The sequence below is a fragment of the Ochotona curzoniae genome, unplaced genomic scaffold, assembly GCF_017591425.1.
Source record: "Ochotona curzoniae isolate NIBS_2020 unplaced genomic scaffold, NIBS_Ocur_1.0 contig_1014, whole genome shotgun sequence".
Taxonomy (NCBI): domain Eukaryota; kingdom Metazoa; phylum Chordata; class Mammalia; order Lagomorpha; family Ochotonidae; genus Ochotona; species Ochotona curzoniae.
The window spans coordinates 40614883-40633880 of NW_024464920.1; the positions used below are offsets into that span (position 1 = coordinate 40614883).

General features: G+C 46.1%; 1 protein-coding gene across 3 annotated transcripts in view; it reads left to right on the top strand.

The window, feature by feature from the left end:
- Positions 1-18581, top strand: part of TXNRD1 (thioredoxin reductase 1) — a 73090-nt gene extending 54509 nt beyond the window's left edge. For all 3 annotated transcript variants that reach the window (XM_040984708.1, XM_040984701.1, XM_040984692.1), the window contains 9 exons: positions 1641-1756; positions 3091-3316; positions 5151-5243; positions 5804-5880; positions 6870-7026; positions 9295-9402; positions 12531-12626; positions 14525-14659; positions 16799-18581. In XM_040984708.1, the coding sequence (XP_040840642.1) occupies positions 1641-1756; positions 3091-3316; positions 5151-5243; positions 5804-5880; positions 6870-7026; positions 9295-9402; positions 12531-12626; positions 14525-14659; positions 16799-16861 (1071 nt within the window). In that variant the 3' untranslated portion in view covers positions 16862-18581. The remainder of the gene's footprint in view (positions 1-1640; positions 1757-3090; positions 3317-5150; positions 5244-5803; positions 5881-6869; positions 7027-9294; positions 9403-12530; positions 12627-14524; positions 14660-16798) is intronic.
- The last annotated feature ends 417 nt before the right edge of the window (positions 18582-18998 follow it).

Here is an 18998-nt window from a genome sequence, read left to right on the forward strand (position 1 = left end):
CACTGGTGAATCTGACCGCCAGAACAGAGTGTGGGTCGAACCAGGTCCGGTCGTAACAAAAGCAACACGCAGGCTGGAATGCCAAGGTGAGGTAGCCTGAGTCGGATGCAGCCGCAGCACCCAACCAACACAAGTGAGAACCAGGAAAGGAGACGGCAGAACTGACAGGAGAAAAAGGGGAGGCTCCCTAGCTGAACAGCAAATTACACTGAGGAGCGGGAGCTGGGTGGGGGGTAGACTAGACCAGGCAGGGACACAGCGCCTGTGCACCTCATGGGGACCAGATTGGGTGAAAACCAGGCTAGGCTGACCAATCCCACTAGAGTAAGCTACAACCAGAGTTGGTGAGGGTTGTTGGGCTTAGTTGTAGCAACAGAAGGGTACTGGGGACAGACTGGGCTAGTATGCCATATATACTGGCAAGCCAGGGTAGGAGGTGGGCCTGGTTGAGGCTACTGTGGGCCGCCCTGACTGGGCTGCAACTCCTACTAGTTCGTGCGAGGGACAAATGCGTCCAGGGTGGAACCAGGCGGGACTGCAAGAAGACACGGGTGGAGACAGAACCGGCCCAGCAACTGCAGCCGCCAGCTGACCGGGGCAGTGGACTGTGATGGGCCCTATGCTACTAAAACAGCAGGAATCTGGACTGGGAATACCTCAAAATTTCTTCGAGGATCTTCCCATTCGAGACACCGGACTCGGAGTCCTAACCAGGGAAAGACAGGACAAATCAAGCAACAACCTCAGCCATCTGTTGGCAGCAGAGACTGGGTAAATGGAGACCCTAGAAGGGACTGTGTCAATCAATGAACTCTTCAATGACCACATCATGATTGGGGTGGCGAGACTGGCAACGACCCATGAATAGTGAACTATTGGAACCACTTGATCGAGTATCTCGGAGCGCACCCCACTTCCGGGACTTGGGGTGGGCGGGAGATTGGGTGGGGCTTCTTCCTCTATATCCCCCTTTAGACCTTGACCCTTTTTTACCCCAATTAAATTTGTAAGGATTGTCAAAAAAAAAAAAAAAAAAAATCAAAAAAAAAAAAGAGTGGGCTTTACGCACTGCACCACAGCACAGCTTCTCAGATGGTTGGTGAGGCTGGTGTCCTGGTCCTAGGACACCTGCTCTGCCCCACATGGCAGAATGAGCCAGCAGCTCGCTGGCTCCTGCTCTTTCGTAAGGCACTCGTCTCATGTGGCAGGGGAGCTCTACCTTTCTGAGCCCAGTAAGACTCGCTAGACCAGACAGAGAGGAAGATCTTCCGTCTGATGATTCACTCCCTAAGTAAGCATAACGGCCGATGCTATGCCGATCCAAAGCCAGGAGCCTATTCTGGGTCTCCCACACGGGTGCAGGGTCCCAACGCTTTGGGCCGTCCTCGACTGCTTTCCCGGGCCACAGGCAGGGAGCTGGAAGGGAAGCGGGGCTGCTGGGATAGAACCGGCGCCCATATGGGATCCCGGGCGTGCAAGGCAAGGACTTTAACCACTTGTGCCACGGCGCCGGGCCCTATTACCAAGTTCTTACAAGAATGAAATGTGACATCCAGTGAATGCTCCTTGTTAACCATCACATTTAAAATTCTAAGGGATAATTGCATACAGAATAATTGCATTACTGTTTTCCTTCATAGGCAACAAATAATAAAGGCAAAGAAAAAATTTACACAGCAGAGCGATTTCTCATTGCTACTGGTGAAAGGCCACGCTACCTGGGCATCCCTGGGGACAAGGAGTACTGCATCAGCAGGTGAGCAGGGAAAGCAGGGAAAAGAAAGCTCGGGAGTTGCGCCTTTTTCTTTGAGCCAGCTTGGTCCAGTTCTTGTATATCAGACCAAAATTTTTGTCCTATTTGCCTTTCGGGACAGCAGATTACAAAACATAGGAAAGGGAAAAAATATTTTGGGAGAAGGTTTGAGAAATTCAGAAACCATGAATATTGGTCATCTTGGCATGTGGCCTTACTGTCACTGCTAACATTCTTTTTTTATAGATCTGTGTCTTTGAAAGTCCAAGTATGCATGTGTATGTATGCATAGACCCTATACAGCCACAGGGATGATCACAGCTTGTAATAAGTGTGACTATGGGTATGCACATTGCGTTTGTGCAAATCCAGACTCACAGGTTACCCTAAGATTTTTGAACATGGACGTCATGGACGTTAGGCAGGCTAACTGTTGGATTTCCCAGACCTCTCGTCCCCATTCACTGCTGAATGAATGAATGCAGCATCAGCAGGAACCTTCTGAAGTACAGGAATCAGACAAGGAGGCTTTGCTTGGCAGTTTATTTATTTATTTTAAAGATTTTTTTTTAATTGTTAAGTTGGATCTACAAAGAAAAGGAAAGACAGACAGATCTTCCATCTGCTGGCTCACTCCCAAGTGGCCACAACGACAGGAGCTGAACTGATCTGAAGTCAGGAGCCAAGAGCTTCCTCTGGGTCTTCCATGCAGGTGCAGGGTCCCAAGGCTTTGGGTCATCCTCTACTGCTTTTCCAGGCCACAAGCAGGGAGCTGGTTGAGAAGTGGAGTAGCTGGGACATGAACTGGCACCCACATGGTATTCTGGCGCAGGCAAGGCACATGGGATCCCTTTAGGCTATCGTGCAGGGTCCAAACACCTTACTTTGTAATACTGTCGCTTTGGAGGGCAGCATTCCATTGAAAGAATTTGAGGAGGGACAAAGGGAGCTGGACACAGACATTGATAGATCCCACTGTTAATAATATAGGTGAAAAACAGTATGGATTTTCCACGTTGTAAAGAGCTGAGGTGGGATAGGGGCATGGTTTGCGAATGCATGATTCATTCCAAATAATTCAAAATTGTTTTGGACAAATGCCAGAAGTTATATGCCTTGCAGTACATGGACAGAATGGTTTGCATTAGGCTCAAAGCAACTGAATGTCAAGAAAAGGAGAATATCTAACACCATGAGGTTCCCATGTGTTATGTGTTTGGTTAATTGAGTGTTTATAACACGTGTTTCATGTTCCTTTGAAAATAAAAATGTTTCCCTTGGTTTTCTCATTCCTGATGCATGAACATTCCCCTCTTCCCGCCTTAATTTCTTTCCAGTGATGATTTGTTCTCCCTACCTTACTGCCCGGGTAAAACCCTCGTGGTCGGAGCATCCTATGTTGCTTTGGAGTGCGCTGGCTTTCTTGCTGGTATTGGTTTGGATGTCACTGTGATGGTACGGTCCATTCTCCTCAGAGGATTTGACCAGGACATGGCCAACAAGATTGGTGAACACATGGAAGAACATGGCGTCAAGTTCATAAGGCAGTATGTGCCCATTAAGGTAGGTGCGGATATGGGTAGATGTCTTGCTTCTATACTCATGCTCCCTGTAATGTTGAAAGGTAACCAGGTGAGCTTGAGAATGAAAATACTCTGGGATTCAAATGCTCTCATCACTAGTTTCTTGCTATGTGACTTTGCAAGAATGGCTTAACATCTCTGGACCTCAGATCCGTGAAATGAGGATCATGGGGACGATCCATCCCCGAGTTGTGAGGATTGCATTAGCCAGCCCTTGTGAAGTACTGAGATCAGTGCCTGGCCTGTAGGAAACCTGACGGAAAGCTGTCGTTTGATGTGACTCTGGAAGGGCTTTGGAGTACCTTCTTTCTGTAGGTTTGTTTTAGGGGAGGAGAGGAATGGATGGATGCTGTGTGTGTACCTGGACTGTGATCAGGGTAAGCAGCCCCAGGCCCTGCGCTGCGCTGACAGGAAAGTCACATCTCCATGTATAATTTGCTTAGCACTCAGAAAGCAGCATGAGGCCTTGAAGTGTGGTGAACCGTTCCTGGTAAAATGGGGAGGCTTGAGAGTCTGATTTCCAGTACCCAGATGTAGAGCAGTCTCTGTTAGGAAGGAAAGGAGCCCCTGCAGAGCTTATGGAGAGAATGCGTTTTGAACATAGAACATAGGCTGTGTGGGGAGGAAGGCTGTCTTGGGGACAGAGCGGCCTGACTGGAGGATTAGCGTGTCGTTACGGGAGCAAGAGTTGAGCTAGGATGAGGTTGTCGCCATTGTGAAATGAACCCATGGTACAGACCAGTTCAACTCTTTCCGGAAAATGAGAACATTTCCATTTAAACAGGAAAGAATTTTCTGAGACATTGAAAATGGCTTAGCTATGTATATAAGAAGCAGAGGGAATTCAAGGACATCTTTGCTGTTTATTGATGTTGAAAATAAAATTACCCTTATTAGTTTTCTCGAACGACAGTATAGTAGAAATTGGAGTTGATTTTCCTTTATTAATTTATTCTATGAAGAATTTCAGAAAAAATGATTTGCTGGCTGTTAACTTGTGAGCAAAATTCAAGCACATACTTTTTTTAACAAGAAAATTTTTTTTTTGGAAGTTTTAGTTTGAGGGAGAAATAGGCTGGATCATTCCCCCCAAACAGAAGCTGGATCATTCCCCCCAAACTCAAGGGCTGAGTGAGGCCACGCTGGAGCTAGGGGCTTGAGCTGAGTTTCCCATGTAGGTTGCAGGGGCCCAAACCCAGTACCCAGCTGCACGCTGGACCAAGTTCCCAGGTGGGCTCTAAGTCATTACTCCCTGGTCGGTAGGTTATTGGTGACACCTCTGGCTGCTGATGGTCTCGTTTTCATTTGCTGAAGCAGAAGTACGTGCGCTTGTTCACTGTCTCCTGCGTGCTTCCCCAGGGACGCCTCCTGGTTGTGAATAGATCCATCTCTTTGGCCTCAGGCTTTATTGCCAATGAATGCTGAGCATTGGTAGCTTAAAGGGACCTTTTAAGTTGGGACAGCAGTGGCTCGCTCAGGGACGAATGGTTCTGGATTAATTAGGAAATGAGAAGATGGGATAAGCGGTATATCATTGGTCTGATTTAGTGATCGTGTGTTTTCTCTGGAATTCTTTGTTCCCGTATTTTGTTTAAGATCTTTTAGAAAGAAAGCTCCAGCAAGCTACATTTAAAAAGTAAGAAAAGAAGGGGGTCACTTACCATCCTAATGGTGTTAAGGCAAGGGGAATGGGGCACAAGAGATCTGTCAGATCAGATTTTAACTTTGGGTTAACCAACCTGAAGAGGGAAGACACCATCTGTCCCCTCAATCAGTGTGCGTATGTCAGATTGTGCCTTCCATCACTTTTGTAGGTTGAACAAATTGAAGCAGGGACGCCAGGCCGGCTCAGAGTGGTAGCCAAGTCCACCACTACTGAAGAAACCATCGAAGGAGAATATAATACGGTAAGGAGTGGGCCTGGCTTAGTGCCTCACCAGAAGACAGCTGTGAGTTTGCTGGGGCTCTGCTCTGTTCCTTGAAGGACTAATGCTAATGCTGTGCTGCATTCTGACTTAGGAATTGCTTGGGATGTTACAGTTCTATTTGGCACGGAGATGCCTTTTGATTGTCGTAGCAATAACATCAATGTCTATTAAAAAGGCACCAGAATTCTGAAATAAGCTGTTTTGTGTGACGTGTGGGCTTTCATCCCCTCAGCCTACCACTTAAAAAGTAACTGAACTCAGTCACAACTGTGCTGCCTTGTTTCTGATTTGTATTAAGGAATTCTTAATGCCTTTCTCTAAATCAAAAGTGGTAAAGCATTTAGATTATATTGTATTCAAAGGGTTTTACTTCATGAAAGATTTTGTTTAAATGCTATATTATTTTCTTAAGGATATATTTTCTTTCCAGCTCTGGAAAGTGAAATGAGGTTAGCTTAATGAAAAGAGAAAAAGTGTAGTTAAATAGTTCATACAAAGCCTTTTTGTTAACAGTCACTAATATAAAAGTGATTTTTCAGGTGTTGCTGGCAATAGGAAGAGATGCTTGCACAAGAAAAATTGGCTTAGACACCGTGGGCGTAAAGATAAATGAAAAGTAAGGAAAAACACCTTTGTTATATCATAGATTTTATTGGATACTATTTCAGTTACTTATTTTTAAAAACTTTGGAGAATTTGCTTTTTTCACTTACATGGCATCTGCCATGATCACACACCTTAGTACTTTCTGGATACCACATCTCCCCCTTTTGGTTTTTTATAATTCTAACTTTTAAAGGATTTTCTTATTGATCATTTGAAAGAGAGACACAGAGCTCTTCCGTCTGTTTATTCAGTCTCCCAAGTGGCTGCAGTGGCTGTGGCAGGCATGACAGGGTCAGAGTTGGTGGTCTGGAACTTAACCCTGATCCCCCATGCAGCCAGCACACTGTGCTTGAGCCATGCTTTGCTGCCTCCTGGCGTGTGCGTTGGCAGGAGGCCAGAGTTAGAAGCAGAGCCAGGACTTGAACTTGGCCTTTGCAGTTTAGGATGTGGATGTCCCAGGTGGTAACTGCTGCACCAGATGTGCTGCTCTCCTTATAGTTTAACTGTTAACCACTGTGGTGTTGTCCTTCCACTCTGAAGTTTCTTACACTTGTTCAGTCTGCAAAATTGTGACCACAGCCATCATTTAGCATATTGATTCTGCTGCACTCAAGAGCTGTTTAATTTGTCCGCTTGCGAAGAAGAGAAACTGACAGAACTTCCATCTACTCAATCATTCCCCAAAAGCTTGCAATGCTGGGGCTGGACCAGGCTAACGCTGAGACCCAAACTCGATCAAGGTCTCCCAAATAGTGACAGGGACCCAACTACTTAAGCTGTCATCTGTTTCCTCCTGGGTGCCTGTGTATCAACAGGGAGATGGACTGGGAAGTGGAGCCAGTGTTCAAACACTCAAAAGCCCCCTCTTGTTTTGTTTTTAATGTTAGAACATTACCCTCAGCTAGTTTCATTAGTTGAGGCTTCCCTGGGGTAAGAAGGATTTTATTTAAGTTTAAATAGTAGTGATTGATGATGATTTATAACCAAATAAATTTGCAGGACTGGAAAAATACCGGTCACAGATGAAGAACAAACCAACGTGCCTTACATCTATGCCATTGGTGATATCTTGGAGGGAAAGCTGGAGCTCACGCCAGTAGCCATCCAGGCAGGAAGGCTGCTGGCGCAGAGGCTGTATGCTGGCTCCACCGTCAAGGTGAGTGTCACACTGTGGGCAATGGTGACTGCCAGTTTCTTCATTAAGGGCTCATTGGGGAGTTTTCTAGGTGTTGGATAGACTATAAATGAATTTGGGGATTTAGGCAGTTGTGCTGCTGTGCAGAACTGCTGAAATCACAAAGTCTTTCCCATTTGGAATGTGAAGTATATCACAGGTTATATTGATTTTTTTGTTAGGATAGGAAATTGATGCTTTTGCATATTTCATAGGATTAGAAGAACAGAAAAGAATTTTTTAGAAGAATTGTGGAAAATTAATTGTAAATAATTTAGGAATAACTCCTTTAAATTATCATTGGTTGAATCCAGTTGGTTTTAGTAGTGAACACACGGCAAATGATGCTCGCAGAATTTATTTGTGTTCCGATGCTAGTATTTTGAATAAACTTGAAATGACTACCACTTCTACATCTACTGTGCCTCAATGGGCAGAGGTGGGCTGGCCCAAAGCCAGGGGCCAGGACCCTCTTCCAGGTCTGCCATGTGGGTCCAGGGCCCAAGGACTTTAGCTACTTTCCTAACTAGCAGCAAGTTGGATCAGAAGTGGAGCAGGCAGGACTCAAACCAGCACCTATGTGGGATGTCGGCAGTGCAGGTGGTGGCTTTACTTAGAGGTATAGGCTCCAAAAGGTTTTTTTCCCCCTTCTCTGCCAACAGTATGACCTAAGGGGTGAGCAAAAAAGTTTCACCTGAATCAGGTTGAATCATTGTAGAACAGATCTTGCGGAGTCCCTTTCCTGGTCTGAGTGAGACTCAGGAGGCCTCCATCCATGATGAAGTTCTAGGTGAAGCTCCCCTCCGGTTCTTACAGTTTGAAGGCACTGGCTTCTGTGGCCTCCGTGATCTCTGTCCCACTGACAGACCTTTGGGTGCTTTCTCAGCTACCCTGCTTACAGAGATGTGGAAATGCCATCTGAGCAGCAGCTCATAGGGGCTACTCCCTCCTCTCATGGGTCGCCGGCCCACACTGCCCCTTGGCCTGTGGCTACAAAGTGTTGTCCCTGTTTGATTTTTAAAATTTAAAGCAAGAAGTTAAATCTGATACAACCCAGTAGTTATGTGTTTTTACCTTCTAGAAGGGCTAAGGTTTTTAAGGTTTCACTGTATAATTTTAAAGAGTGAGACTGTACTTCTCAGGATTGGTGTTAAACTGCCATTTGCAACACCAGGATTCCTTAAGGGCACTGATTTGAGTCCTGGCCGCACCATTTCTGACCCAGCTCTGCTAATGTGCCTGGGAAAGAACCAGAAGGGTGCCCAGGTCCTCTGCACCCATGTGAGAGATGTGGAGGAAGGTCCCCGACCTGGCCTGTTTATTCCCAGCTGTTTTGGCCACTTTTCTCCCTCCCTCCCTATCTTCTTTTGTAACTTTGCCTTTCAGATAGAGAAAAATCTGCTTCTGTTTGTTTGTTTTTAAGATTTGCATTTCTCAAATTTTAAAAACAGAATGTTACTTAGGATCAGCTATGGCACAGATGTAAATGTTAGGTTTGTAACCAGTAGGTATGTATAAGCACACTAGACTTTAATTTTTTTTTTTTTCAATTTACATTGGCATATTGCATGTTCTTAGAAATCTGAGACCCAGTCTTTTTAACTAACTTGTTGACTTTACAATCCTTTTGTCATCAGTTCCTGTAAACCTCACGCTGTGTGCTTTGGAGAGTGCTGTTATAGGCGTTAACTGTGTTTTTGTTGGCATAGTTGAAAGCTTTTCATAGATGTGGGATTTCAAAGCTGCTCCAGTGTTGCCACTCTCAATAAATACATGCAACTTTTTTTTGGTATATTATCACATTAGTTGATATTTTATTATGTAGTAATTGATAATACTATAAGCTTGCCACTTTTTAAAAATTGGGATTATTGAGACAAAGATATAAAATACTTGTGCCTCTTAGCATGTAAGTTAATTTGATGTTTCCAAGCATTCTGTTCATTGTTGTCACTATTAGCATGGGATTCTTGCACTGGGTGGAGTGTTGTTTCTGGCTTTTCGGTGAAGGAGAGACGTGTGTTGCTGTAGGCGGGTGGATGCTGGAGCACTCAGAGCCAGGCCCCCGTGAGGACTTGACACAGGAGCTGATGGGTCTCTGGGGGTGGATGTCACCTGGTGTTGATAGAAGTCTGTCAGTCATTTTTCTTCCAATTTTGAGCCTGTTTGAAATCTGTTTTGTGTTTTGGTAAGATACAATTTTACCCATGATGACTCTCTCTCTCTCTTTCTCTCTCTACATTGAACCAGTGTGACTATGAAAATGTTCCAACAACAGTGTTCACGCCCTTGGAATATGGCGCTTGTGGCCTTTCTGAGGAGAAAGCTGTGGAGAAATTTGGTGAGGAAAACGTTGAGGTGAGGTTGCCTTTTCAAGCTCTTTTCTCGTACTTTCTTAATCCTGTTTTTCTTCAGCCATTTCAGTAATTTCAAGAATGTGTGAAAAGTTGAACAGTAGTACAAGACTGTCCATCTACTTATTTTCCAGATTGACATATTGTTAACATTTTGGCCATTTATTTTACATACACTTTTCATGTTTTATTTCTCTGTGTAGTTTTCTGTTTTTCTAATCTTTTCAAGATTAAATTGAATACCCCTTTCCTCTTAAGTTCAGATTACTTCTGAAGGATCATGAAGAAAGAAACTTAAAAGTAAATTCATTTTGTTAGAAAAATTTTTGAAATATGTACATGAGAGGTCTGAATAGTTCTTGGAAAATTTGTGTTATGGAAAAGCTTTTCATGGGTTTCAAAATGATTTTACAGAAAATTAAACTTTAATACACACACATATATATATATATACATTTTTTTTTTTTAAGATACAGAGAGAAGCAGAGATTTAAAGAGATCATTCATCTGCTGGTTCATTCCCCAAGTGGCTGCAGTAATCAGAACTAACCCAATCTAGAGACAGGAACTTCCCCAGGTCTCCCATGCGAGTGCAAGAGCTCATGGACTTGAGAGCTATCTTCTGCTACTTTCAAAGGCCATGAGCAGGGAGCTGGATGGGAAGTGTGGGGCAGCTTGGACTTGACCCAGCACCCATACAGGCTTAGCCTCTTAAGTTATGGCGCCAGGTCCTCAATAAACATGTTTAACTGGGTCTTTCTCCATGCAGTTTTTAAGTTGTGTGTTATGAAAGCCTCTTCTGTGCAGGCTGTCTCTGGCTGGAATCTGGGTATTCAGTCCAGGTCCTCCCACAGAAGAGGAAGAGCTCAGTTCCTTGAGCCATCATCATTCATCCAAGTCTACATCATCCGGCAGCTGGATGGGAAGCCAGAGGCAGGAAGTGAGCCTTTAGGCAGGTGCTCTGCTGGGGAGCCACGCAGGTCTCAGGTCACTTTCTTAAGCACCACAGTATAACTAACACTTACAGGAGATTTGTGTGTTGATAATAGTGCTTTTTTTTAAAATCTCCTTTATGTTTCATTTTCAGATTTTGTCACTTAACCAAATGGTATTTCCTTTTGCTTTTTGAAAAGTAATTACATTTATTGATTTCATTTAAAAAAAACAATACAGGAAAGTAAGAAAAAATAAATTGAAAATTGACTATAACTGTACTGCTTTGACCATAGCCGAGGGAGATGCCCAAGCTTGATTAATGCTGCTCCAAGAAGTTCTGTTTCAGATATTTGCAGGATAAATTTTTAATAACATTTCATAATGACCAGATTTTTAAAGTTAAAGTCAATTATATGATAGGAAATCCTAATTTAGACTTTTTATACCATTGGTAGTAGAATTATTTTCATTATTCTTTGAAAGAGTTGCAGAGATTTTCCATCTCTGATTCACTCCTCAAATAGCAGTAACAGCCAAGGCTGGTTGAGGCTAAAGCCTGGGAGCCAGGAGCCTCCCTGGATCTCCAAGAGCTGCTATCCTGCTGCTTTCCCAGGTGTGTTAGCAGGGAATTGGACTGTTGGCACGTGGGGCTTGAACTGGCACCAGTAGGGGATGCTGGCATTGTAGGCAGCCACAACCCCACCCCTTCAGTCCAATACCTTGATCCATTAAAGAACATAAATGCTTTTTCTGATTATAGAAGTAGCGGAGGAATAAATGTTTGGTGTGGTGCTTAAGACACTCCTTGGACACCCACACTGCCTATCAGAGCGTGGGTTTGAGTCCTGGCTCCTCTGCCCACTCCAGCCTCCCGCTGATGAGCGCTGGGAGTAGCAGTAGCTGGACCCCGGCCTCCCCAGGGAAAAACCTGAATGAGCTCACCATTCCTCGTTTCAGTCTGGCCCAGCTCCTGCCACCAGGAGTGTTTAGTGAGTGAGCCAGCATGCAGATGAGATATATTCCCCAGCCCCATCTCTGCCCTTCGAATAAATAAATTGAAAATTTGAATATGTTTGAAAAACAGGGTGATATCAAACATGAAATTTAATTCATGAGGAAATAACTGCTATCAATGTTTTTACGTACTTCCTTCCAGTTGCTCAGTTTTTTTCAAAGTCTAACTTAAACATGGTTTTCTGTCCTTTAGAAGTAGTGTACCAATGAACGTTTTGCCTTGTCCTTTGGTTTTCTTCTTGTTTGTTTCTTTGTTGTTGTTTTGGGGGGGGGGGATAAAGATTCATTTATTTGAAAGGTGAAGAAGGTACAAGAGAAGTAGAGAGGGCTTCTTCTCATCCCCTGGCTCATTCCCCACATGGCCGCAGTAGCCAGGGCTGGGCCAGGCTATGCAGGACGTGGGAAGCCAGCATCCATACACCTGGGCTATCTTCCCCTTCTTTCCCAGGTGCTTAAGCAGAAAGCTTGGTGAGAAATGGAGCTGATAGGACTCGAACTGGCCCTCACATGGGATGCTGGCAGTGCAGGCAGTGGCTTACCTCACAGTCTACAGTGTTGATGCTGTGTCCCACATGTATGAAGCCATGTGTGACAACATAAAGGAACGCTTAAGTGTTCATATTCTGTGCTTCTAAAAAGAGGTTGACTATAGACATTTTGAGGCTAAACAACTAGATGGAAAAATAGTCCCTCAAGTTATCAGTAAGGACATCTCTCCATCCTTTATTTTTCTTTCTCCTTTCATTCTGCCCTCCTTCTGTAGTTTTGGTGAATAATGTCAGGAAGACACTCTTGGAAGTCTTAAGGCAAGAGAACTAGATAATTGCTATAATTGTTCAAAATTTGCTCAAAAGTGCCATTCCTATAAGAAAAAAAAAAGTAGTAGTGCATCTTTGTTACTTTTAGATGCAAGACAGTACATCTTTCTCTCATCCCTTGGTCTTTGTTCCTGTTACTTTAGGCTTATAATTAGAGATTGAAAAATAATTAGGGAAACTCACTTTCACTAAAAGCTCCTGACAGCAAGGAGTTTATAAAGTTATTTACCTTCAGATCAGATTCCTGTCTATTCCAGAAATTTTATGTTTAATTGAAGTTTTAATTATCAAAGTCTCCACTGTCTTTTACTGTATCTAATATTCCTTCGGATAATTGGTGTAAGTTATGCTTGTATTTTCTCAGGTTTACCATAGCTTCTTTTGGCCATTGGAATGGACGGTTCCTTCAAGAGATAACAACAAGTGTTACGCCAAAGTAGTCTGTAATCTCAAAGACAACGTAAGTGCAGACCTTGCCTAACCCCTCCCAGTGGTGTCCCTTAGGTTCTAATAGGAAGCACTGTTGGATCCCATGATCTAGGTGGCATTTCTTTAGTGTTCCACCTGTCCATCTGCCAGCTGCATGCCCCACCTCAGAGGCCAGGAGCTTGTGCTCGTCTCATCATCTCTGGCACTGGCCCTACCTGGATGGCAGGAAGGCAGAACTTACTCGAATTGTCTGTTTGTGATAGAAGAGGAATGAAGCCGCTGCCTAAAAATAATAAACAGCAGAAGAGAAGGCTGATACAAGTCCCATCCCAGCAGCAGGCACCAAAGAACACAAGGTGTAATGGGAAGAGCCCCTAATTGCTTCTGATTTAAGAAAAATGCCATTACCTGCCAGTGCACAGAGCCCCTGGTAACAGGAGGCCTGTGGGCTTTGGCTCCTATGGGGCTTGTTTCCATACCTGCAAAATGAAGGATTGAGTCAGCCCACATTTTCCAGGCTTTTCTACTCCTGCCACGCAGCAGGAGATGTGTTTTGGGTACCTTGGGACTCATTGATGTCCATATGCATATTCTGTTTAAGTTGTGTGTTGAATTTTATAGAGCAGATTTCCACTTATCTAGCACACTATCTTTTATAGAGATAAAATAATGTCTAAGAATCCATATGTTAAATATCTAATAAACCCTGATAAGTTATTTATTTACTTATTTATTACTTTTATTTACTTTTTCCTTCCCTAATTTGAAATTCAAAGAGAAAAGAGATTTTTCACTCACTGGCCCATTCCCCAAAATGCCCACATCTGCTGGTTGTGCCGGACCGGGCCAGGCCAGGCCATACCAGGCACATGGAACTCAGTCCAAGTCCCCTACATGGATGACGAGGACTCAGGTGCTTGAATCATCATCTGCTGCCTCCCAGGTAGAGCTGGCTCTCAACCCAAGCACTCCAGTATGGGATGTGGGAGGCCCAAATTGTGCCTCAACTGTTCTGCCAAATACCTGCTTCTCTGATCATTGTTTTTATCTTGAGCTCTGATTGTAATTGAGCCGCATATCCTTGAAGACCCTCGGGCTCCAGCAACAACACAACCAGAAGGCCATCTGTGAGGCATTTAACGAGTGGATATTCTAGGGAAGCCCATTAGGAGCTGGACCCTTGACATAAAGAACAAGGACACTCCTGTAGTTTTCAGGCACATTATTGAAAATTGATATGTGTTAGTGTTAGGTGTCAGTAGTGGCAGCAGAGGGAGGAAACCTCAGGCGTTCTGGCTGGCATTCGTGACCTGCCTCCCGGCAGTGGGGAGAGACCATCTGAGCGTGGACAATCATGAGACCTCCTGAGGTTTCCTTCATTCCAAGCAATCCTGTTGCCAGAATGAATACTGCTCATGATTGCCTCTTCTGTTCTGGGCAGCGGGGACTCCCTAGTCTGGCTTATCGTGGCCGAGAAAGTCTGACCTAAGCAGTAGAACACGACAGACTTCCTTCTACCCCCAAGAGCTTGCTTAGGTCTTTGTTAGGGTGATTGTTTCATATGAGTCCCTGCTGTCCAGAGTCACAGAGCCATAGCAGGGCTTCTGGGGAGCCAAGACAATCTGGGAGAAGATGGTGGGATACCATGGCCCTCTTAGAACACTGGGGCATTTGGTGGTAGAGATGCTGCAGGTGCTTTTGCTTTCCATGTTGCTCTTGTCGTCATGGTTGGTACTTCACTTCTTTCTCCATAGGGACATGATGTGCCCTGTGTTGGCCCATGTGAAGGAGTGTTGAGCCTACACAGGCGTCAGCAGTAACCATTTGCCATGTCTGAAATGGACTTTGAACTGTTGAGGGTGGAATAGGCTGTGTAGGCTGACTTGAGGAAACACCAGCTTCATTGTATTGCTTTCTCTTCCATCTTAGGAACGGGTCGTGGGCTTTCACGTACTGGGTCCAAATGCTGGAGAAGTCACCCAGGGCTTTGCTGCGGCGCTCAAGTGTGGGCTGACCAAAACACAGCTGGACAGCACCATCGGTATCCACCCGGTCTGTGCAGAGGTGGGTCACCTGCGCGCCTCTCGGCTTGTAGGGGGTGGGTGGAGCCCTCCGTTGCCAGCGCCCACTCCTCTGCTGTGTGGATGCTGTGTCTGTCTTCTGGCAGTGTGAGGATAGTAAAACATGCTTCCAGAAGGGTTCTTGCTCCCTCTTTCAGAAACATGTTGTTCCTAGAGTAGACTGGAGGCTTCTGTCAGGCTTTGAAGTAATGAGAATTAGGAGGTTGGCTTATAGAGATGTGCCTTATCTCTTTTACATGTCATGACTTGTAAATGTTTTTCATGGCAGTCAGTAAATGTCGTTTGTAGCTGGCAAGAGCCTTGGTTATTCTTAGGTACTCCGGAACCACCTGGAGGCTGAATGAGGTGTCTGCCTCTTCAGCTTTTGATATCCAGGAATGAGACTGGAAAGTGATGCTTTTAAGAGGTTGGGCAAGTGGCAGTGGCCCTGCAGACTGACTGGTCCAGAGGGCCTCCGAATGTCAGTGTTTCTTTGCTGTCAGTGATCCACCAAGAGTTGAATGTTTTTGGTACTACAAGGGTTGATAAACCGAAACATATGACCACTTTGGAGAAGATGGCGAAGGTTGGAAGGAAGTGCCACACAAATGCTAGCCAAGATGTATAGTTGAAAATTTGCATCTGGTGTCTGCTTGGGAAATGTTTCCTGGTCTTTTCATGCCAGGCATGTGTTAGCAATGATGTTTGTGTCACACACATGGGGGTGACCAGGGAAGGCAGTGGGGTCCCACAGTCGGCCAGCACAGGGTGTGTGTGTGTATGGGTGGGCGGGGTTGGTGTTTGAACTAGGATCCAGGCCCAAGTCAAACCCAGGTATTGTGATGATGGGACACAGGCGTCTTAACCAGCACCTTCACTGCTAGGCTTCTCACCTGCCCTCAGAATCTTTTTTCTAAGTGTGGAAGTATTATGGTTTTAGAAATCTTGATGTTAGGCAAGCTTCCTGTTTGGTGAGACTGCAGGGCTGGCATTGAGACTCAGTGTGTAAAGCTGTAACTTGTGACGCTGGCATCCATGTGGGTGCCAGTTTATACCCCGGCTGCTTCGCTATCTACCCAGCTCCCTGCTAATGGCCTGGGCGAAGCAGCAATAGGTGGCACAGTGCTTGAGCTCCTCTCACCCCTGTGAGAGACCTGGATGAGGCTCCTGGTTTTGGCCTGGCCCAGCCCTGGCTGTTGCTCATCTGCAGTATGAATCAGCAGGTGGAAGATCTCTGTGTCTCTATAATGCTGCCTTTCAAATAAATAAATCTATTTTATTTTTATTGGAAGGGCAGATTTACAGAGAGAAGGAGAGGCAGAGAGAAAGATCTTCAGTCCTCTGGATCATGTCCCAAGTAGCCGCAATGGCCAGAGCTGAGCCAGTCCATAGCCAGGAGCCAGGAGTTTCCTCGGGTCTCTCATGCCGGTGCAGGGTCCCAAGGCATAAGCAGGATGGGAAGTGGAGTATATGGAACATGAACCGGCGCCCTTATGGGATCCTAGTGCATGCAAGATGAGGATTTAGTCACTGAGCCATTGCACCGGGCCCACAGATAAGTAAATCTTAAAACAGACCTCCAGAGACAAGCAGCTGATAGTGTGTTTGGCGCACAGTGGACTTGCAGGCCAAGAGTTCAATTACAAAGCTTTAGGATGGAGCCGGGAAAGTAGATAGCAGAAGAGTGTATAAGCCAGCCATCTTGCCGTGTAAGAGTGCAGAGAAAGAAAGATCTGGGGGGAATCTGCAGGCCTGGTAAGCACCAGTTACGGGAGGAGAGGGCCGTCAGGAGGAGCATGCGCAGCTAGTGGGGTGTGGGTGACCATCACTGCACATCTCTCTGAGTCCACAGAGTTGACAAGCAGTTGGGGGACTGATATGCCTCGCTTGCTCTCATGCTAATAAAAATCTCCACCAGCTATAACAGTGTTTTGGCTCTTGTTGGTTTTTCAGTGTTTTTCCTGCTTCCTCTTCTGGAGTAACAGAGGTTGCCCTTGACTGATGCCAAGTCTGTTTTTCCTGAAGGAGTCCCCTGTGTCACCCTCACCTTAGCCATCCTCACCTGTGTCATGTTCTGTGAAGCACTCCCTATGAACACCTCTACTCAGATGTCTAAACACGTGGCCCTCTGTCTCCCCTGCAGGTGTTCACGACGCTGTCAGTGACCAAGCGCTCCGGGGGTGATATCCTGCAGGCCGGCTGCTGAGGTTAAGCCCCAGTGTGGATGCTCTTGCCCGGACTCCCAGCTACTGACTCAGTTCCTTACCCAAATCCAAGGCGAAGTTTCTGGGAAGGTTCTGCTGGCACCTGTTGAGGGGCCGTGCTTAACCGCTGCCCAAGAGCCCTTTGGATCTCGCAGGTGGAAGGTGCTGAGCGGAAGGCAGGCAGCATCGCACTGGGGTCACCGTAACAGACTGGAAACTGGCCTTTGGCAGTGCATCGAGGGGTGCGTCCATGAAGTCACTAGCCCAAAGCCTGCGTGGTGGGCCGTGATGGAACAGCTGTCAAGCCAGTCTAGTGCCCTCTTTCCTTTTTATGGATTTTCTGATTCTCGTTGTCAGACTTTTTAATGTTGATTATGGTCCCCCTTTCCCCCCTCCGTTACGTCAGTGATGTAGAGATGAGAAATGTTATGTAGTCTTTGTCCTGAAGCAATTCGTGGCTGGCGTATCCAAGTGCAACTTGTTGGACGGACAGGTTGCATTGGAGGCACAGCTTGTCCAGTGAAAGAGTGCTCTCCCATGGCTAACATCGGACATCCGGGACACGGAAGTCTGTGTCCACGCCGCTGCATGCTCGCCACTGACTGTGGTCTGATTCTGGGTAGGATGGGAGGAGGCCACTTGGCCACCTGGTGGACATGATTTTCCGTTGCTCAGAACTTGGCGGGAGGCTTGGTGGTGCCCCAGGTGGAGGGGAAGCGGTTAAATGTCTCTATTACTTATGCGTGTCACACATTGCTCTGCAGGGGCCGAGGTGCTTGGCAGTGGAAAACACTCACTTAAAACTATTTGGGGTGGCTCCTGCTGGAAGCCGGAAACAGGAGCCAGGACTTTGGTTTTGTGTCCGTCGTGTATGCGAGCCTTTCTACCCAACCACATCCAGAGGAAAATGGGTCTTCCCACCCAGGGGGCAGAATTATTATTATTTTTTTTTTAAGGAAGCTGTTAATATTGTAAATTATTGTTACTCATTTTGAACAGAGGTGGATGTGAAGGATTTGCATTTTGAAACCAAGCGGTTTTGACTCTTTCATGCTGATTGAGCGTCCGTAGCCGGTGGAGTTTGGGCAGAAGCCTGCGTGCTCCGGTCCGCTCCAGCTTACCTCCCCCCTGGAGCATTCACTCTCCAGTTACAGGCCTCCGTGCAGGCGTGCTGGCTGCGGGTTACACTGAGGCCGTCTTTTCTCCCTGTGGGAGCTGAGTGTTGGCCATGCGCCGTGGACACCAGGCCTCCGGCCTGAAGTTCTCGTCACTCGTCTGTCATCCCCTCCCCTCCGCCTGCGGCACTTGTCGCCGCAGCACAGGGTGGTTATGTTTCAGAGTACCAGTCTGAGCCGCCTCGGGGCACCCACGTGTCTGCAGAGGGACCCTGCCCCACACCCTCGTCCCCTCTAGGCGAGTGCAGGTGGTTGGGTGTGTCTGAGCGTACTTTTTTTTTTTTTTTAATTTCGTTCCTTCAAGTCAGCCAGTCTGAAGTTAGAATCTCAGTATGAGGCGATGGGGCCTCATCGCACAGGGATCCTTTCCTTAGTGGAATGGGTGATTTTAGCTCCACAAGAAGAATGATATTTCATAGATGTGTCTTGTTTAGATTCTGTAATTGGCCAACATACTGAAATGCATACTAAATTCATGTGTTTTTGTTATAAATCTTCTAGTAAAAAAGCAAAAGACAATGTGAAAAAAGTAAAAGGTTTTACTGCCCATGTGTGTGCCTTGTTACTGAGTGACCATCTCAGGCCTGTTGCCCGGAGCCCGCCTTCCTGGCTGGGTCTGGGCGATGCCCCGTGGGCCAACTAGGCCCTGTCTGTCGTCACGCTGGCAGCTTGTCCTGTTTCCCCTTTGGGCTGTCCTGCCTTGACCTGTGCCCCGCTCCACCGAGAGGCTTGTTCTGGGTGTTCCAGCACTTTGTGCATCCTGAGCTGTGACCCTCTGCAATGCCCGTTGCAGTGCTAGAAGTGACTGGCCTGGGCACAGGCAGGCGTCTGGGGTACGGTGCACTGATTTCATCACAGGCCCCAGGTCCTGGCAGTATCCAGCACATAGGTGGTCATGCCTGGCTAATGCATTCGCTTAGTTCTCTTGGCAGAAGCTCCTGCTCTGTACATCTCCTCTTCAGCA